We start from the raw sequence: 21,979 nt of genomic DNA on the forward strand, positions 1-21,979 counted from the left end.
ACTGAACGAATCACTCCCCGAGACGACTCGTTCTTCCCAAGTCACATTAAAGATTCGTTCAAAATGAACGAATCGTTCAAGAACGACCCAACACTAGTAGCTTAACTTTGATGGACTTGAACTTGAAAAATGTTGCGTATTGACATCTTTCCACGGTTGAAATGAAATACGTTCTGATGTTCATTCATGTTTCTTTTGTGCTTTAAGTAAATGTGAAAAGACAATCGGTTCACGCGCCGCTTGAACTGAGGCAATACAGTGATCTGTCACGAAACATTAACATTAAAGAGCCACAAAATGGTATTTACTTTTGAATTAAAAAAAAAAATTACATTTGAAAGCAGAAATTAAAAACAGCTCCAAAATGCTCCAACATTTAAAACTTCTTTGCCCCACTGTGATATTTAAGACTTTTTGCGGACTTACAGCTGTTGAAACTGAATTTATTGCTTTTACATGCTTTTCAAGGACCCAAGGGTATCCTAATTTCTCCAGAGTGAAGGCAGACGTGATTTTTGCTTCTTTTTTTAAAACATCTTGCCACACTCGGAGCATTCTGGGAATTTCTTGCTAGAATGAGACTGCGTATGTCTTTCCAGATCTATTTCTTTGGTGCATCTCTTTTCACACTGAAGACATGGGAAAGGCCTTTCTCTAGTGTGAACTCTCGTGTGGATATTAAGGGTTCTTTTATGTCTGAAACTCTTTTCACACAGAGGGCAGGAGAAAGGCTTCTCTCTGTTGTGAATTCTCATGTGGACTTTAAGGCTTCCTTTCCGAGTGAAACTTTTTCCACACTGTTGGCAGGTAAAAGGCTTCTCTCCGGTGTGAACTCTCATGTGGTCGGTAAGGCTTCTTTTTTCAGTGAAGCTTACTCCACACTGTTGGCAGGTGAAAGGCTTCTCTCCAGTGTGAATTCTCATGTGACTCTTGAGGTTTCCTTCATGTGTGAAAGTCTTTCCACACCGATGACACAAAAAAGGCTTCTGTCCGATGTGAGTTATTATGTGCCTTTTAAGGCGTTTCATGTCTTTGAAACCCATTTTACACAGATGACATATAAAACAGCTCTCTCTGAAATGAATCCTCATGTGCTTATTAAGGCTTCCTTTACGTGTGAAACATTTTTGACACTGATCACATGTGAAAGGCTTCTCTCCAGTGTGAATTCTCATGTGAGTCTTAAGATTTCCTTTTCGTTTCAAGGTTATTCCACAGAGTTTGCAGGTGTAAGGGCTTCCTCCAGTGTGAAGACTCATGTGAGTATAAAAGGTTTCTTTATGTGTGAAACTCTTTCCACACTGACTACATGCAAATGGCCTCTCTCCAGTGTGAGTTCTCAAGTGAATCTTGAGACTGCTTTTCCGTGCAAAGCTCTTTCCACACTGTTGGCAGGTGAAAGGCCTCTCTCCGGTGTGAATTCTCATGTGGTCTTTAAGGTTTCTTTTTTTATTGAAACTCTTTCCACACTGTTGGCAAACGAAATGAGTTTTTGTATCAGCATTTTGAGCGCTTTTTTGCGAGGAAGTCTTTCCGGTGTGTGAACAACTAAAATAATTTCCTTCAGTTATGAAATCATGATGTTTCTCAATCAGATCTTTCTCTTCGTTTTCATTCAGATCTTCACTCTGCTCTTTCAGCGCCATCAAGTCTAAGGGAAAAAAAAAGACAATTAATTACGTTAACGCCAGGTTAATTTCACAAAGAAAGAGACAAACGTTTTAGACATTTAAAGCATCAAAACCATCAATTTTGCTGTAAGCAGAGATAACAAGCATTACAATGCCATCATCACATTTATGTGGGTAAATAAAGGAGGATTATTTCAGTCTGTTGTATGTGTTGCACTTCTTTCTGCCAGCTGGTGGTGATATGAATTTGATGTTAAAGGGGTCATATGATGTGATTTCAAGTTTTCCTTTCTCTTTGGAGTGTCACAAGCTCTTGGTGCATAAAGAAGATCTGTAAAGTTGCAAAGACTAAAGTCTCAAATAAAAAGTTAAGAGTCAACCACGCCCTCCTAAAACGGCTCATTCTAACACACCCTTATGTCACGATGTGGAAATATTAGCATAATGCCGACCAAATGTGCACACAAAGAAAGAAGGCGTGGTTTCAGGAACAGCAGTAGTGTTGATGCAGCCATGTCAGGGAGACGCTGTGTTTCAGTGCGAAAGCAAAAGCACTTTATTTGGCTTTCCGGAAGTAGATCTAATTAGGAATCATTGGTTAAGATTTATTTACAACAGAACAGCACAACCCAGATGTTCGAATTTGTGCAACGCATTTTATGGACGGCAGTTTTTTGAACCTAGAAGAGTACAAGGCTGGCTGTGCACAAAGGCTATTTAAAAAAAAAAGGGTCAATTCAGACTTTTCCATGAAAATCTGCCGCTTACGAATCAGCAATGCGGAGTTTTGCGCAGCCCAGAGTAATGGGACGTGTGTGTGTGCGTGTGTGTGTGTGTGTGTGTGTGTGAGAGGGGAACAGGGTCACCTCACAGGAGAGTGAACTGTCTGTCAGAAATCATAGCACGTCACTGTGTCTGTCATGCGACTCTGTTGCCCTTTCGGGCTTGAACTGATGGTAAAACTAACGACATTATTAACTGTCTTGATATTTACTTTGAAAGCTGAAGCTCGCGATTATGGTAAGGGGTGTTACATTTCCGACACATGCTTGCGGTGTTCGGCCAATCACAATGCAGCTGGCCAATCAGAGCAGACTGCGCTTGTCAAAGGAGGGGGCTTTGTTGAAAACGACGTGTTTGAGAGAGGCGGGGCATAGGAGGACCTACAATAATGTTCAGTATTTGAAAAATAATGTGTTTTTTGAACATTAAAGCATGCCAACATATTCTGTTACACCAAATACACAAAATAATGATCTTTAAAATAGCATCATATGACCCCTTTAATCAAACAATGCACTTAAAAGGAAAACAGGAAGGGTCTCATATCTGCTATGTCATTAATTTAATCCCTCAACCATGAGCCATTCAAGATTTCTATTATCTGTTTGCAATTTAGGATCCTCAATGTCTACGTCAGAGTTATACCAACAACTCTGATGCATGTGCCAAATTGCATGAAATGTTAAGCCTGCTAAGAGCTTCAACAACACTCGAGTATTAAGTAGTGCTGGGCAACGATTACATTTTTTAATTTTTTTAATCGCGATTAATCACAAGATTGGCTGCAATTAATGGCATTATGCACAAAATTCAATAATGCATTCAAAAGTTGTGTATTGTGCACTTTTTCATTTAAAGGTACTGCTATATGAACAAAAGTGCAATAACATTTGGGTTGCAAACCCTTTAAACAAACAAGGCGCTTTTTTACAGCAGTATTCCTTTTAGCAGTTAAAATATTTCTTGTAAATCTCAACTTATAACATTAATGTAATCAAATTTAATATAAAACCAAAGCTATTTGCCACTTCCAGGGCATTAACGTTTATATAGAAATATTTATAGAATGTTATAGAAAAACAAGTTATTCTCAGAGTCCAGAGCCTCGATCATAAGATTACAACAGGCACCTTCCAAGTAGAGACCTGCACTATCGCGGGACAACGCAACAGAGTGCGGCGCGGGACAACACTTGATGGGCGAGTAGAGACTCGTGTGTGCGGGATGCGGGAGAATAATTAGGGTGTACTCATACTAGGCGATCTTAACCGTGCCGGAGCGCATTTGACCCCCAAAGCCAGGTTCGTTTGACTAGTGTGATCGCTCCGTTCTTTTAGCTGTCCCTGGCTCGGTTGGAAGAGGTGGGCTAGAGCGCAGTTCAGTTATACTGTATATAGAGATCAGTGAGTGTGAGCGCTAACCGTGCCGGAGCGCAGAACTTATGATACGTGCTGAATAATTGCGTGAACATTTCTGAGTGGCAAAAGCGATAGATCTGTAAAGCAATATATTGTGAGAGGGCCGTGTGTTTCTGCGTCCCAAATTACTCAAAACAATAAACCACAAAGTTAACAAAATGATGCACTCCACTGTGCTGAGCGAGATTGCTTCTCTGCTGTCTTCACGTGCTATCGGTAACTTCTTATTTCCCACTTGTGAAGTCATGATTACGAGCTCATTGTATTCTTTTCTGTTAAAAATAACAGTGAACAGTGGTTTGTGAATGTTGATGCTTAGCCTAAATAATTTGATCGGGAGCATCCATGCGAGAGCTACTGCAGTCTTAGGCCCACCCCAAATGCTCTCATTGGTTGAGACGCGTGATGATGCCCATCCCAAGCCAGTACTGATCAACATCCCACCTCTCCTGTGAACCATGGTTTGTCTGTATGTGTATTCAGAGCCAGTGAGCAATGGACTTTCATAATAATACAAAACTGCGTTAATGCATGATAAAATAATTGTCGTACTTTTATAGGTAATACTTACCTCGTTACTTTAGTCAAAAGGGGGTGTGCTACAGAGCCCCCCGCTCAATGCTTAACATTTTCCTACACCTAATGGCTGATCAATCTGATATGTGTGCAGAATTTCATGAAATTTTAAACATTAAGAGCATCAAAGCACCCAAATATACAAAGCCTGTAAAACTTACTGTAGGACAGAGCTAATAATTATTAGTGTGAAGCTAATCATTGTCAAGTTCTACGGGTCAATAAGAACAATACATGTACAAAGTTTTATACAAAACTATGCACGATAGATTCCGCAAGTGCTAATGACTCTGAAGTGTGCAAACTTTAATGGGTTTTTAAGTATGTTAAGGGCCCTGACAGCTTCCAAAAACAATGATAATCCTTAGTAGAACAATAGAGATCTGGGCCCTGTGGGTAAAGAAAATAAGTGAGGCAGTCATCATCAGGGCCCATTCTTGTCAGTTAGGCAATTGCCTTTATAAATCCCAATATGTTTCACATTTTGATATAAGACAAAATCTATGGAATTGGAGTCAAATCTGATCATGCATGCATTTTACAAATAAGGTCCCAGGTTTAAAATAGACGATCCCAAATCTGTGATTCATGTACATCTAATAACTCGTTTCCACTGAGCGGTACGGTTTGGTACAGTACAATACAGTACGGTACGCAATTATTTCCGTTTCCACTGTCAGAAGTTGTGAATGGTACTATAAAATATTACAAAAACAACCTGCCCTCAGTTGTGTTCAGTTTTGCAGAGTTTTTAAGCCCCATCACAGCACATTTACCATGCTTATAAAAGTTAACAATTACCTGCATTTGGCTTTCGACAACATAGACCACAACATTGTCTTGTATAGCTTGAGGAGTATGCTTGCATTTGTACACAAGCATTACCATGGTTTATGTCCTATCTATCTGACTGCTTCCACTTGTGTTTGATGAGACATCTCTTTATTTTCACAAAGTATGGAGTGCCACAGGGCTCTGTATTAGGTCCTCTGCTTTTCTCCTTGTATGTTTTTGATGAGGGACATTTTCATTAGATTTCACTTTTATTGTGATGATACATATCGGGGAGTGTATTATTGATGTTAGGGCTGCATCAACTAATCCATAAAATAGACAAGAAAAATAGTAATATATAATGAAAATTTGTGCTGTCAAACGATTAATCACATCCAAAATAAAAGTTTTTGTTTACATTATATATGTATACTTACTGTGTATATTTATTATGTATATAGAAATACACTCACATACAGAATATGTTTTGAAAATATTATACACTTATATATTCATATTCTTATATAAATATATTTAATATATAAACAACATATTGCCCATCCTCCCGCTGTGAGCGGTGCTGTGCCATTCGATGCGGACACCCCAGGCCATTGTGAACAGCGACTTGAGTTTTCCACGGCGGTCAAAATGCTCAAAACGGCTTCGACTTCATGTGCTGAACCTTCTCAGGTTGCATTGCCTTCTCTCATGGCTTCATTGGAATGCGATCCCCGTCCTTCCATAGCACAAAGACTCCCCGTTTTGCTGGACCCTAAGGTGCTGGGGGCAGGGGTTTCAGTTAGAGGTTCCAGTCAGTGATCCTCACAGGGCTGACTATGGAAAGTTGGTGCCTTATCATGCAGTCGTTTTTCCAAAGTTGACAGTGCATGATGAACATGCTCATCAGGAAGTGAACGCGAATGTTGAGTTGCAAGATGCGTGCAGATTCCTCCTGAGAGAGCTGTCACCTGCTGTTGACCAAAAGCACTGCATTTGACCAGAGTTTGCAGGTCAGAAAAGTAAAAAGTAGATAGAAAAGCTCTTATACCTTCGGAGCAAAGAAACCCAAGTTTGCTGTGTTGGAGATGTCATGAAAATCATTCCCTGGGTTCTTGTGCTAATTTTAAGGCGTCTTTGAGTGATAAACACCCTGGAGGGCAGACTCGTTATCAACAGACAGGCTTAATAGAAGAAACTGCTTATAATAGGCTTTGTGTCTGCTTATATGGTGTAGCTGTTGGAATGATACTGAGTACTTATAATAATAATAATATAATATCTAGCTGAATCCTTCTATACAGAACATTGAGTATTTTAAGCATTATAATATTATTATACTTATAAAATTGTATAGAGCAGGGGTGGCCTGGTGACGTTTTTGATTTTGGTCGTTGACCAAGTGTCTGGATGCAGTCACGGATGAAAGTCTTGGTATCATTGATACTGATATCAGTTCATCACTCCTCAAACCCAGAAGAACGTGATGCCAACTGATATCGATGCCAATTCCAACACTAGTATCAGTATCAGTTTTTGATTACTGATTTTGTATGAAAATCTTGATTTAAGATGGCACTGCGGATGGCTGCCTAGGTGTGGAGCTCTCCAGTTGTTTTAATGTTTTTATTAGTTTTTCCTGTCTGTTGTTTTTTTTTAAAAACAGTAATCACACAAAAATTTAAATTCTGTCATTAATTACTCACCCTCATGTCGTTCCAAACTAGAGGGTGACACGGGAGTGGATTTTCAAACCTCTCCCGTCCCACTCCCACAAAAAAAATCCCGTCCTGTCCCAATCCCACAGAAAAACTGGGGGAAAATCCCGTCCCGATCCCAGAAGAATGACTCCCATTCCCTCCCACTCCCGTGTTGTGTTTTTTTGGCCGGAATCTGTCAGTTACAGTAAAAAACAAATACAGTACAGATCACAGCATGCCCACTTTCCTTGAATAAAAAACCAAAATGTAGTTTTTTTGTTATTTTATTGAACTGAAAGCCAACTTAAACAATGAACAGTGTGCATTGCACACACATTAAACTTCTAAACTTCATGTAAATCATCCATGCTAACACACGTTTTCTATTTGATTTTTTTTCATTTGAAAGTATACATTTCACTCTCTATAAATTTATTTTTCATACGCAGAGTTTCAAAGTTTCTCGTTCAAGTTCACATGACCGAGACGACAGAAAGCGCATGCTGTTTGCTTTAATTATTTTACAGAAGCGCTACGTTTCGTTGTTATTCTGAGTGCACACAAATAAACGTAGAGTCTTTACAGATTCAAAAGATGTATTACATTTATCTGTATGACCAAAATAGTGCACATTTCTGTAGGTTAACATTAGATTGAGCGGCCATGTAAAGTTGTTTCTACATAACATTACATCTTTTTTTGAAAAAGCCATATTTGAGGTCGATGAATGATAGGTGGGCGTTTGGATGTCCTGCCCGATGTACTGTATTACCACATTAACCAGCTGTTAACAATCTGTCCATCACGGACTGCGTACGCTATTCACTTAACCAGCCACACCAAAGCAAACAGGAGGAGAGTATAAAGAGACAGGGCAACTAGAATAGAGTTCAAAAATAAAATATACAATTTATAGTTTATTTATATAAAAAGTATATTTGTGTATAAAGTTGGGTATCATCGTGTTATTACGATTCCCGGGCCTGCCCACTCCCGCTGACATTTTTTCCTGTCCCGTCCCAACCACGTGATTAATAGTTTACTTCGGAACACAAATTTTTGATGCAATCCGAGAGCTCTCTGACCCTCCCATAGACAGCAAGGTGCAAAGCGTAAACAACATCCACGTACGGTGCTGTACGGTGAGAAAAAAAAGGCTACTGAGAGAGATGTTTCCCGTTTCCTCAGAATCTCTTTACTTTCAAATGTTCAACCTGGCAGTTATCAAATGCCTTGATAAACCAGCTCTCCTCCGATCAAGCCATGTTTGCATCAAGACACTTTCAAACAGCTCTTTCCAGGATTTTTTAGCAGTTTTTTCCAGCATCGGTTTAAACTACAACAATCCCTTGGACAGCATAAGAATTGCATTGCCATTTGTGAACTAGCATTAGCATGGTTTAGGTCTTATATATCCAACTACCACTTGTAAATAAAGAGGCGTTTCATCAAACACAAGCGCCAGTTGGCTTATTATCAGCCCACACTGCCCTACAAAGGCAAAAGACCGTAACGCGCTAGTGTAGGGTATACACAAGTCACACTGTAATTTAAACACGGCAAATTTTAATGGACAGTAAAACAAAGGCAGAATACGGTATAACTCCAGGCTGACACAGTAATATTGACGAGCGGCTAAACAAATGCAGAGCACCGTAATTTAATTTGAGCGTTCCAAACTAAGTCAAAGAGCGGTAACTGATGTTATACTGTGTTCTGCCTTGGTTTCTCCTGGGCTTTTTCGCCAAGACACTTATGGCGCTTTTCCACTGCGTGGTACGACTCGTCTCGGCACGGCTCAGTACGACACGGCACGGCACGGTTTGCCTTTCCACTGCAGTTCAGTACCGCTTTAGAGTGGGCAGGATTATTCACATGTCGTTATAGTTGCCCCGCCTATACTGCCACGACTCCTAAAAAAAACTTTTTCATTCTGCATCACCCCATCAAGCTCTCGCTGGATCCGCTCCTCTGCTATCAACGAGAGGAACGTCTGTTCTTCCGCAACAGACAACAAAACCTTTTGGTTGTTAAAAAAGGTGCACTCGTTCAAAACAGTTGCATTCGATCCTTCGCTGGCTGTGCTGATTTAAATCTAGCGGTTCTTTTGTGTTTGTGTCGCAAGTTCAGTGACGCAGGTAGAGACGATTCTCTCCGGCCAATCCGTGATCAGCAGAGTTTACACATCACGTTTTGGTAACGGTATGGTTCACTTGGAACCCCAACCGATGTGGTACTAAAAAAAGTACCAGGTACCAGGTACTGTACCCAGTGGAAAACCCCCCAAAAGTGAACCGTACCGTGCCGTACCATGCAGTGGAAAAGCACCATTATACACATGATAAAGGAGGTCATGATTGTCCCAAAATTATCATTAACTAAATTTCGCCCAAAAACAAAGTTATGTTTTTTTTTTGTCTTTGCACAGCAGCACTGCTGTCGAGTGAGTTGGGCATGGTTTTAGCACCTCAGCTTCACCCACATCCCACCTTTTTGCCCATTTTCGATTATCCAGGAGTGACGCGCGGTGACGTGCTGCCAAGATGGCGGCGGTCAGTTTCGCCCACTTTAGGCTTCAAAAATGCTCTTCAGAAACCTACGAGTGACATCAAGGACACCATGTCCATGTTTTTTACAGTCTATGATTATTATGAGGTTGAAGTTTTGCTATGTCACACCATAGGACAAATTTATGGTACAGTTCAGTAAAAATGTTTAAAAAAGCAGTGAAAGAATTGAAGAAGTTTAATGACCCTTTACATTTTCTCAAAGATCAGACTTCAAACTACATAAACATATGAATTTCTTTTTCAAAAAAATTTTTTTACCAAAAAAAAAAAGCATTTTTTACTGCAATTTGTCAACTACCCATATGCATTATTTAAATTACCGTATTGGCCCGAATATAAGACGACCCTGATTATAAGACGACCCCCCCCTTTTCCAGATGTACCTTTTGGAAAAAGGCTTTTTAAAAACCAAATCTTGTTTTTTCTCAGTAAAACACATTTTGTCTTCAATTATTTTCATATTGCATATTTTTCCTATTATAATTTTTGTTTTGAAAGTATGGTAAAAACTGGTAAAATGTACCAACAATCACATTTAAAAAAAATATACACTTTTTGACATACAATAATAATAATTTAAAAAAACAGGTAGCCCATCTGAATTAGGACATTTAGGCTATCCATCTAATAGTAGCCTACCAAAATCTTATTAACAGTAGAAGTTAAATCTTACTGTAGTCTTCAAATCTGGGTACTGTCTTACGTTTTAAAATCACAAAGAGAGTTTGGTCCCATCAGGCTAACGTGACAGTCACGACTCATGCAGCTGTAAGCTTTTCTTTCTCTTTTGTTTTTACTCGCGATCTTTACAACACGCATTACATTACGTATTTCACGGCACACTGGTTTTATGTGTATTTGGCGCCACCTATTGTTGTGGGTGTATTATTGACCCTTCAAAGTCTAGACCCTGAATATAAGACAACCGCGTTTTTTCAGATGTATTTCCAAGAAAAAAACATCGTCTTATATTCGGGTCAATACGGTATAAATTTTTTATTTTTTTAATTTAATTTTATTTTATTTAATCCCATACATTGATTTATTTGTGGCGTCCCGCCACAATATCAAAACTGACCGCCACAAATAGATTTTCCAAAAGGTTTTGACTTCGTTAAATAAAAATTAGCACTGCACATTTCAAAATCAAAACCCGGTGCGGGTGTTTATATATATTTTGGATGTCATTTTCATTTAATCTTGTATGTAATGTCTGATAAAGCAACGTTTGTGAGCGCAGCACTTATTTGATTACAGCCATTACCGGGGAAACCTCGATCTCTCCCGCTCTACAAGCGCCTCCTGCTGGCAGAGAATTCATTTGCATATATATGCCACCACAAATAGAGTGCAAGTCTGTGGGAAACACTGTAATGCATGACATGAATGGAAGTAACATCTCAGCTGCACTTGAAGGTAGCATTAGTATTTTTCTGGTCATGTGACCTCAACCAATCTCGATGTCAAATAAAACCACTTAAATTATAACACTCATAATACATTCTTTAAAAAATATCATTCATATCTTTAGAGGTTGGCATTTTAATAAATATCAAATGAGTGAGTTCAGCTTTGAGATTGAAAACCAACCTGTTTGTTCCTCCGTATCTTCTGGTTTCAGACTGAAAACTTCTTCAATCCTGAAGTCTTCACTCTCCTCTTTAATAAACGCCATCATTATAATCGTGTGTCACACGGATCTCAGTTGCTCCACCAGGAGTTTTTCTGTGTTTGGACAATCTGTCATGATTAAAATTAGAAAAAAATTAGCAGAAAGAAAAATATATCCAAATTAAATCTCTGGGTGCATCTCAGTCACCTCCCTAGTTCAGTAGTCAGTGCACTTGGAAGGGAGTCAGTCAGAGTCAGAGTTAATGGCCCTGAATGGCCTGATTATCCCTAAATAATAATAAAAATAATAATAATAGCACTACAAATTAATAAAAGAACACTAAACATACAGACACTTCATATGCATTTGTTTATTTACTGAATGACCTGTACATTACATTTATTAGATTACACTATAAAGGGGACCTATTATGCCCCCTTTTACAAGATGTAAAATAAGTCTCTGATGTGCCCAGAGTGTGTATGTGAAGTTTTAGCTCAAAATACCATACAGATAATTTTTTTATAGCTTGTTGAAATTGCCACGTTTAGGGTACGAGCCAGAACATGCTGTTTTTGTGTTTGTCCTTTTAAATGCAAATGAGCTGGTGCTCCCGCTCCCCCTTTTCAGATGAGGGCGGAGCTTCTAGAGCTTGTGCTCCTGCATGACAGCAATAACAAAACAGGACACTCTCACGCTATGAAAATGTCGGAAACTGCAAGTAGTGGTGTTCAGCCATATATGTATGAACCGGAATCGGATAGTGAAAGAGAGACTGTAGAAGAAGTGACAACACATAGAATGCAAAAGGAAGTTTCTGAATGGTTAGTTGACGTTTTTATGTAGTTCATATGGAGATGACATGTTCCGTCATGATAATCAATAACTCGCTGTAGGTGTTCGTGTGAGAACTGTTGTAAGATGCCAGAGAACATATGCTGCATGGAAGTAGAACAGGTATAGCTTAGTTAACTTATGGTTATAATTGATCCCGCGGTCATCTTGCTGTTACGAATTTTATTGCAATAAAGGTGAAAAGACGGATGCGACAGCTTGAACAGACTCCCAGATGTATGACTGAGCATCCTGGACTGGAGCCTGTTTGTTTAAAGTGTATTCTCTTCAGAACGCATACAACATTTATCGAGCCGACATAACAAAATTTTATGTTATGTTTTTTATTTTTTTTATTCAACTTTGAAAATTGTAATGCAAGGCCAATAATACTATATTTACATTTACAATCACCCTCCACATACTGACTGAACAAAAGTAAAAACATAACTATATTCGTAATTGCAACCATGAAATTGACAACTTATATGGCAGAACAAACTTTATATTTATTAATGTCATAACAATATACTCTGCAAATACAAAAGTGATTATTTTCACAATTTGTATAAAATATTAGTGGAGGAATCTTACTTTGTGCTTGTAATCAAATGAACATTGCAGCTTCTGCAAAAATAAATAAACTGTAAACAAACTAGTGAATATTTGACGTTTTGTATACAAAAGAAAGAAAGAACTTCAGGAGTCTTAGGGTGCTTTCAACACTAGCACTTTTGGTGCGCACCCGGGTTCGATTGACGTCAGAGTTCGGTATGTTTGGATGATGTGAACGCGGGCTTCCGAACTCGGGTGCGCACCTGCGAACCGTACCCGAGTCCGCTTAAAAGGGTGGTCTGGGGTACGGTTCATGTGAACTCCGGTTCGCTGCTGATGTGAACGCTATCGTACCAAATCACGGAAGTGAACCGCTACTAATGATGTATTATTTGATAAAAATGTGTTTCACTCATTTTCTTGACAAGCGTGACTGATGTGCTGCAAGCAGAGAGCTGTATATCTCATTTCTGTTCACCTTCAGAGTACTTTAGAGCATTTGCAGTCCATTGGTAAGGCAGAGGCAAGTGCCGTTATGTACCGAAGCTTTGGAAACAAAACCAACGGTTCAAAAACATAAAATTGAAGAGAGCCTTGCTACGCATTTTGCCATCTTCTCCTGCGCCATCGTTACTAAGCAATGGGGTAAACAGCTGCTGGCTTGATGACGCAAACAAACCGCAATTCGGACCCAAATAATATAATGCGAACACAGTCCAGAGGGGGCAGGGGGAGGGGGGAGCAATCGAACTCGGGTTCGGACCAAGCAATCGAACCAAGTGTGAAAGCACCCTTAGATTGTGCTTGTGAACAACTGAATATTTAACAGTCTGTATAGAAATATAAGAAAGTACAAGATGAATCATAGACTGTGCTCGTATGCAAAACAAAGACACTGATGAAAAATAAATGCTTATGTGTTTATTGACCATGTGCCTGTGTTTTAGTCGTTACAGGTTTCTGGCATATCGCTCCTTTGTGAGCTGGTGCTGGGGTTTCCTTGGCCGTCAGGTACGTGTCGTGATTCCAGCCTGTGTAGTTTCAGACCAGCTGTTGATTAAATCTAGACATCATGGTGGAGATGACCTCCTCCTTGTCTGGCCGCTCATACTTCGCACACAGGTCTGGTGGTATGGGTATCTTCAGTACCTCATCCATGTATGGAGCAGGGTCCACAAAAACATGCTCAAATATTAGGTCTCACTATGAAAAGTGAGACCTAATAAAAAAGTTACTTACTGAATGTTGGTGGTGTCTTCACTTGTTTGACCGTGCATTGTCCTTTACTGGCCTTTGGAAAGTTCACTCTGAATAGCGGATGTCCTGTTGATTATGTTGCTTGTGCACAGCCAGCATTTTCACTGTAATGATATGCAGCCAGGTATAGTCTGCAAGTGCACCGACACAATTCAGGAAAACAGCCTATATTGATGTAAAGTTATTTTAACAGCAATTACTTCACCTTGCACAACATTCCAAGAAATGGGAACACCACTTTTTTGGGGGGCAAAACGTAGAATGACGCAATGAAACGACTCCAAAGATGAAGTCTGGTGATGTGGACTCAGTTTGGTGACGTCCTTCAAAATCCGCTTGTTTGTCACGACTTTCTCCAGCTTGTAGAATGCCAGAGTTCCTATGAAAAAAGATTTTTAAAAAACTGGATTACTTACAAATAATAATTTTAATTCTAGGTTATTTATACTTCTACTGACAGTCCCTTATTTTTGTAAATGGAGTGTTGCAATAAAGTATTCTTTTTCACAGTATCATACCGGCAACAAGTCACTTTGGATCCTCATGTGTGTGTATGTCTCTGACATGGTTCAGAATCGAGCTCCATTTAGCCACTCTTTCTGGTCCAGTGGTTGAAGATGCTGCAGTCCAGTAAATGTGGTTTTTAATGCTTCTCAGCCATTTCCGCAATTTTTCACAGTCTTTCAACTTGTAAATGTTTCCAAGTTGCCTCGCAATCCCTGTAAATGAAAATATAGACCAGCATTTTACCACAGAGTAAATACAGTGATGTTCAGAGTTTGCCAGTACTAAATATTCGTGTTATGGCTGGCCAGGTGTACATAGAAACTGTCACAATTTCTTAAATTTCATATTATACCTACTTATAAAAACTATGTTATTGAATTTGTATGGTTTATAAGGAATAAAACCATTTCGATGCTCCACACATCATAGAACTGGTTGATATTACGTTCTTGGAGGAGTTATTCAGTTACAATACACTCAAGGGTAACACCACGAGCTTCCAACAGGGCAAGGCTCCTCTGTAATCTTTCATTTTCCATATGGTAGCTTCCTTCCACTTCGTTACTCTGATATAGACAAGTAGGGAATGAAACAATTATCTTAAGACAAACCTGAAGTGAAAAACAAACTGGGCGCACCTGAAACTTTTACCTGAAAATTACTCCATAATGTAATTTTCGTACACTATGTATTTTCTGATTTTATGAATGGGACAAGATGCTTGAGCACTAAGAAACAAAAACACGTATTCGGTAAGCAATATTAAAAACAAAAGTCACAAAATAAATTAAACCCTGAACCAGCGGTGTTAAAGGGGTCATATGATGCTTTTTTAAAGATCATTATTTTGTGTATTTGGTGTAACAGATTATGTTGACATGCTTTAATGTTCAAAAAACACATTATTTTTCAAATACTGTACATTATTGTAGGTCCTCTATGCCCCGCCTCTCTCAAACGCTTCGTTTTCTACAAAGCCCCTCCTTCCGACAAGCGCCGTCTGCTCTGATTGGCCAGCTGACCCAGTGCATTGTGATTGGCCGAACACTGCAAGCACTCATCGGAAATATAACGCCCCTTACCATAATCGTGAGCTTCATCTTTCAAAATAAATGTAAAGACAGAGCCCGAAAGGGGAACAGAGTCCCCAGCGTGACAGACACAGTGATGAAGCTGGTATGTGTTTGCAGTACACAAGCCACGGTTAAGACAGCTGACAACGAGCCGTTTTAGGGGGGCGTGGCAGAGTCTTAACTTTGATAAAGAATATCTCTTTGGTTTTAAGACTTTAGTCTTTGCAACTTCAGGGATCTTATCTATTCACAATCAGCTTGTAACACTCCAAAGAGAAAGGAAAACTTGAAATCGCATCATATGACCCCTTTAAACTCAAAAGGGTCAACAGGCATACCTGAAGTTTTTAACCCTTAAATGCATACCTCTGGTCTTTAGCGACCCGGGACATCATTCTCTACCCTCTCTCTCCTTCATTATTTAAAGTTAGACATCTCAGCCAGTATATCTCAGCCACTCAGTATTCCTCAATCTATTCATTATAAACAATATGACAAGAAAAACACTTTAAAATATAAAAGAATTCCTGTTTTCTAATATTTTTTTTGTAAAAAGTGTATAGGATCGCTAGAGACCTGAGTTATGTAAATGTGTAAGTATTTTTTCATACACCAACTATATTTACATATCTGATGACTCAATTTGTGCAATACATCTTTTTTCCTCAAGGTGACACTGTTTGATACACAATGATGATTTTCACTCACCATTCACTCATAATTACCACAGGCATAAAACAAACAAATATCATCAGCACTGAAATATAAATGTCACTGCCATTTGATGCTGGATGTGGTGTATATAACTGCCAGTGTTATATACACCACATCCAATAATAAGCTGCCAGTGATCAAAATATTGAATATGAAGACTTTGAAAACGATAGTTTTGAGAATATGGTTGAGATGGTGAATGTGAGCCAGATGCTGGATGTACTGTGGAAGTGCGCTCTGACGATGACAGCGATGGTAAAATCTAGAGCCCGACCGATACATCGTTTAGCCGATATTATCAGCCGATATGAACCTGTCATCGATGTATCCAATATGATATCCGCCGCCAATATGAAATTTTTTTTTACAGAACATATAATGCAGATGAAATGCTTGAAATGGTGTAATTACTTAGTTTGTCCAGCAGAGCACGCTCCATTGTTTGCTACTGGCGACCTGGATGAAACGCTTTAAAGCTTAAGTCTATGGAAAACCATTGAAACTTTAAACGGCCATATCTCCGTAACGGCGTGGCGGATCCGCAACAAATTTGGGGGGTTCCCTTCAGCTCAAACGTGAATCGAGTGAACCTTGCGGTCCGGTGAATTTATTGCGGTCTGGCGCTGACCGATCTAGCGATCACGGGGGGCTACCGACGCGCGGAGGGTGGCGTTCGAGAGGGCTCCTCGAGTTGAAGGGATCCCCGAATTTGGTGGAGATCCGCCGGCGCGTTCGCGAGATAGTGACACCAGTCAACACTTTCCCTTCAGTAAGGAGGTACTCCCAATTATCGGTATCGGCCCCAAAAAACCCATATCGGTCGAGCTCTAGTAAAATCATCTGCTCAAATTGAACCATTCTAAGCTCCAAAAGGTAACCAAATATGTTTTATTTTATTCTTTTGTAATTGTTATTAAAATATCAGGTGAAATTTATGCCATTGCAGCCGTTAGAGATACATCCGTGTTGGATATATAGGCCCGGGTCGCTAAAGACCAGAATATGTAATAATGATTGGCAAAACATTCATGCATTTAAGGGTTAAATGAGCCTTAGGGACTTGATTAGCTGGCTCAAGTGTGTTTAATAATAATTGCAGGTCAACTCTGCAGTGCTGTGGCCAACAAGGAACCGAGTTTGACACCCTTGCTCTAAACCATATGCACAGTTTTGGAACTTACGACATGTCTGCTGTCTCCGTTAAAGTTGTGTCAACGGTATCAAATGTAGAATCTTGCTCTTCTGGTGCTACTATAGACGATGTGTCCATTAGGGTTTCTTCGTCATCCTCTTCCTCCAGTTTCACACGAGGTCTCTCTGATGGCCTCTTTATAGGTGTAGAGGACATAAATATTACACCAGCTGCTAGTGAAAAACGAACTGTCAACATCCAAAAAATTATCTGTCGTCTGGACACCTGTAATGTACAAAGTAGTTGTGTCTTAGTGATATGTGACACTGATTGTGTAACAAGACTAGTTATAGGTCCTCTGTATAAGCAGTATCATGCAATACATAAACATACCTGTACGCCTGTAGTGAGCATGAAGCGTCTTCACTGATAACGGAGTACCAACAGACTTGGTCAGCGGTTTTGCGTCTGTCTGGCAAGCAATATCCCTTGTTTGGCTGCTCTGTTCTGATGTGCTGGCATTGGCAAATAAACATTCCACTATTAGTACAAGCCTGATATCTTTACAGAACACATACTCGATTTAAAAGGCAGTCATCTGATTGTGCTGTGCATAATAAATGAGCATTTATGAATTACACAGACGGAGCACAGCGCGATAAAAATAACAACATAGCTGGTTTCATGGTGCCATCGCGTGCTATCACAAACTTTATAAGTCCCACATATGATTATGAGCTTGACAAATTCACATTTTAACTCCCACATTCCTATTCACGATCATTCTGGTAGCACGTGAAGGCAGCATCAGTGAAAACAGGCAGTCAATGGTAGCTTTATCAACATTAGCCTTAAAGAGTGCCAAGAAGCTCTTTCAGAAAGACAATTCGGAAAACAAACGCGTGATACTTACTTCTTCTGGAGGTGTTGCTGGATCACGAACAGTTGGCACTGCTCCATCCTTCAGTAGCAACTTTTGTGCAAAACCTGCTTTATACTGACCCTCATTCACAAAGCAAGTCCAGTGTAAAATGATTCGCACAGACATAAACGAATTTCGGTCGAGTTGAGGGCGCATTTTCTTCTAAAACAAAATGAATCCACCTCGTCTTCAGCGGCTCAGATTTCGGGAGTAAATGGAGAGAGCTATGTGGATTCATACATCCAGCTACAGAACACCTAAAACGCTTGGGAGGCATTCTCGTCAGTGCAGCAATGCAACTCGCTCAGGGCGGTTCTACGTTAAAACAGCAGTGTCTGTCAACTTTCATGGGCGGGGCCTAGGGCTGCACGATAAATCGAAATGGAATCGAGATTCGACAGAAGCTGCGATTGTCATGCGTATTTTTCGGTGAAGCACGGTTCTGTGATCAGCAGTAAATCTCCATCCCATAGCCAGAGGGCGCTCTCGCACTGAAACCTCAAATACGCCTCGCTGCAGCTGAATAAACAAAAGATTCAACTGCTTTCAATGATTCAACGCGGCTAATAAACACACGACTACGGCAATATACGGTTTATCTGAGTTCTTATTATTATCATTTTCATTCAAATAAAGTATATTTATAATGCAATGCCTTTATCACCGCTTAAATACGATGAAATATGTCGCGTGCCGTATTCTGTGTAAGAAGCCACGTCATCTCACAGAAGCATTTATTTCAAACGCTCGACTGACGTTATGAAGTGAGTTTGGAGTAAAAACATGTTATTAAATGTGGTATTTTCACGTGCTTTCAGATGGCGCAGCATTTACTTCACAGAGCCGTAGTTCACTGAGAAGCTATGCAAACAGCCGTCATGATCGCCAACGATTTCAGAATCGCGCAATAAAATCAGCTGCGGTTTTTTTTTTTGCGCAACTTGTCAGTGAACTACGGCTATGTGTAGTAAACGCTGCTCCATCTGAAAGCATGCGAGGATGATTTCCTGCTGATTACAGAACCGGCTTTACTATCAATATGCGCGTAACAATCGCATTCGATTAATCGTGCAGCCCTAGCGGGGCCTGTGGCTAGTGTGACGTCACATTAGAGCCAGTGCTGAAAACAGGTCGTTGGGAGACGCTGCTTATGATTTATGGGGATTTAAAAAAGGAAGTGGGTGGGTTTTTTATCACTTTAGAGTGGTTGTGTACACACACTGCCAACACACATTTATGTCCAAACAATTTTGCATAATAGGTCCCCTTTAATGACTTTATTTGCAGTTGGTTTTTAGTTGTTCTTGATGACGTCAGTGAGTCAAACCAGGGAAACATTTTGAAAAAAAAGCACAATTTCTCCACCGATACTTTCTAAAATTGAATTTAAAAGTTAGTTGGTTCTGAAGACTTACTACTTCTTTAGACAAACGACATAACCATCAAATAAGGATTTAATAATACTAACAATAATAATAATCATTACATACTGATAATAGCATATATAAATAATACATTACATAAATTAAAGGGGGCATCCCGACCCAAACATGTATTAAATTAACAGTATATTGGGCTTTTATAAATGTATTTATTCAAAATGTTACAAAATCAGGGCTAGTTTGGAAAATGGGCAAAATGGCGTTTCCAAAACAAAAACAAATAATTTTTATAAATTTTCTTTGACATCTGTGTTAACTAACATTACAGTAAAACCGTAGATTGGTTCAGGGCTACTTTTAACTTCATTTTAATGACCAGAAATGGTGACATGAAGATAGAAGAACAGAGAAAAATGATAACGAATAAACCTATTGATAATGATTCACGAGCAGCTTTTTCTCTTACTCGTTTGCTGACGCGCAAATAACGCCAGATAAATCATTACAGTCTTACATGAAACAATAATTAAACCAAATACATCGCCGGAAAATAGCGTTGAAAAACACAAACCTTCCTTCAGCAGAATCACAGACGGAGGAGCGCGGCGCGGCCGTGTGACGTCACACCACCACACCAAAATAAAAGTCCCGTCCAAACGCTACAATGCCAAAAGTTTCAATAATGAATTGTGTGGCACAGTCATGTTTAAACCCAGAAACCATTCATAGCAAGGGTATATTATCAATTAAAAATAAATATTAATTAGGGCCAACACATGCAACAATAAATAGGAAATGTGTTACTTATTTATTGTTGCATTTGTTTGTTTTTGTGCTGATTATACTGTGTTTTTCCTGGTATGACAGAAGACATCTTTAACAGCTTCCTCTTGCTGTCATGTAGACAGCTTTGTCCACTTATAACTTAAATTCAGATGTTTTTGATACAGTACCTATATTACGGTGTTCTTCCATTACAGTGTTTTAATAGTAGGAGTGTTTTCGATAATACCCCATAAAATATAAAATATCTACATATGTGTACGTACAAACTATTAATTAATATTTTCTCTTAAATAGTTTTTTTTTTTTGCTCGGGTCGCTAAAGACCCGAGGTATGACCTGTGATTGGACCATGCTTCTGTTAATGATCAATTCTACACGATGCTTTGAGGACCAATCAGACGTTAGTGGGCGCGTATAAAGACCCGGATGTGACGCGAGTTCGGGAGGAGCGTTTGCTTTTCATTTGTTTGCTCTCCCATGTTTACTTTGGTGTCTGCTCCTGTTTTTGTTTCCGAATTTGAGTTATTGTGTGTTTGAGTTTTCTCTTGTGAAACTTTACTTTTCAGTGGCTGTTTAACTGCGTTAACACTGTGACTTTACTCTCGGTTTACCCGAGCTTATTCAAGTCCTTCTTCGGCACTTATGCCGAGTTCACACTGCACGATTTTCAAAGACGTCGCATCACTGTTGGTTTCACACTGAACGACTATCTGTGGTAGCATTCAGTTGCTGCTGTGGCTTATATTGAAATCCTCCGACATTGTTCTTTACACATTCTGGTTTTGTACTTCTAAATTTCACTTACCAGTAAAAAGGCAGATGAGCGTAGTGAGGCCATGGCTTTGATAAGACCAGTGGAAAGATTTGAATTTGTTTTTATGATTGATTTGTTCCAAGACTTCGCTTTGACGGACAATGTCATTTCAAAATTGCTGCAGGTGAAGGATGCTGACCTTCATAAAAGCCACAGAAATACTTGACACTATCATCGCTGAGTTGGCAAGGTTCAGGGAACTTTGAGGAGGCCAAAGCAACAGCCCAATTCATGGCTGAGAAATGGGGAGTGAAACAAACCTTTCAAAATGAACCAATTTAAAGCTTGCATAGACATCATCATTTCCCAGCTCAGTCTGTGATTTTCAGCTTTGCGATCAGTTGCTGTTTCGTTCAGAGTGGTCAAGAAAACACCATGGCACAGAAAAGATTGTTGGGACTGTCATTCTGTCCACTATCTGAAAATATTTGAAGCAGTAAATTAACCTTCTGGGGTCAACGATAGCGCCGGCGGAATCACTTGCATTTTTTCCAGATGACAGTGGAAAATAATTTAAAATGCTCCGTCATTTTTGATTGTACATATACATGTAATACATCATTTGAATCTGTAAAGGGTCTGTTAGATCAGTGTCTCCCAACCTTTTTTTAGTCGCGGCACCCTTTGGAAATTTTAACAAACTTGTGGCACCCTACAAAATTAATTTTGTCACAATATTTGATTTTCTAACTTCGATATGATCATTTGAAAAGTATAGATATTTGGTACAACAGGGAAGAACTGCAGAATATAATGTCATACAGATATTTTTAATATTATTAACTTTGAATTGAATAAAAAATGACAAGTTAGCAGTGCAGTTTCTCAAGGATAGTTTTGTCATTATTATTTATTTTACATTTACTTTGTGGCTTACCTGATTGCACTGTGCATTAACTTCACCATATCGAACATATGTGGCAATGTGTTCACAGTTGTTTG

At 39.3% G+C, this 21,979-nt stretch overlaps 1 protein-coding gene across 4 annotated transcripts; it reads right to left on the reverse strand.

Annotated features, from left to right (window-relative positions):
• Positions 1–352: 352 nt before the first annotated feature.
• On the reverse strand, positions 353–20,093 carry LOC107571195 (gastrula zinc finger protein XlCGF8.2DB-like). 4 transcript variants are annotated; one of them, XM_016257490.1, is made up of 4 exons: positions 13,380–13,454; positions 12,490–12,522; positions 11,040–11,189; positions 353–1,651 (listed from the first exon to the last, which is right to left on the reverse strand). In XM_016257490.1, exons 3-4 carry the CDS (start codon positions 11,125–11,127, stop codon positions 528–530), a joined length of 1,212 nt encoding a protein of 403 aa, XP_016112976.1. In that variant the 5' UTR covers positions 11,128–11,189; positions 12,490–12,522; positions 13,380–13,454; the 3' UTR covers positions 353–527. The 4 variants fall into 4 exon arrangements, with proteins under 4 accessions (XP_016112976.1, XP_016112977.1, XP_016112980.1 ...); XM_016257491.1 differs by lacking the exons at positions 12,490–12,522; positions 13,380–13,454 and adding an exon at positions 20,009–20,093; XM_016257494.1 differs by lacking the exons at positions 12,490–12,522; positions 13,380–13,454 and adding an exon at positions 6,886–7,072 and having other exon boundaries at positions 11,040–11,121.
• Between the last annotated feature and the right edge of the window lie 1,886 nt (positions 20,094–21,979).

The sequence above is a fragment of the Sinocyclocheilus grahami genome, unplaced genomic scaffold (assembly GCF_001515645.1).
Source record: "Sinocyclocheilus grahami isolate Dianchi unplaced genomic scaffold, SAMN03320097.WGS_v1.1 scaffold1562.1, whole genome shotgun sequence".
Lineage (NCBI taxonomy): Eukaryota > Metazoa > Chordata > Actinopteri > Cypriniformes > Cyprinidae > Sinocyclocheilus > Sinocyclocheilus grahami.

What these genes read in the sequence shown, in the direction of transcription:
- LOC107571195 (XM_016257491.1), bottom strand. Translation starts at nt 11,127, where the DNA reads ATGATGGCGTTTATTAAAGAGGAGAGTGAAGACTTCAGGATTGAAGAA. An exon ending in AGATACGGAGGAACAAACAG is followed by an intron (nt 1,652 to 11,039) that starts GTTGGTTTTCAA and finishes TTTTTCCCTTAG; the next exon opens with ACTTGATGGCGCTGAAAGAG.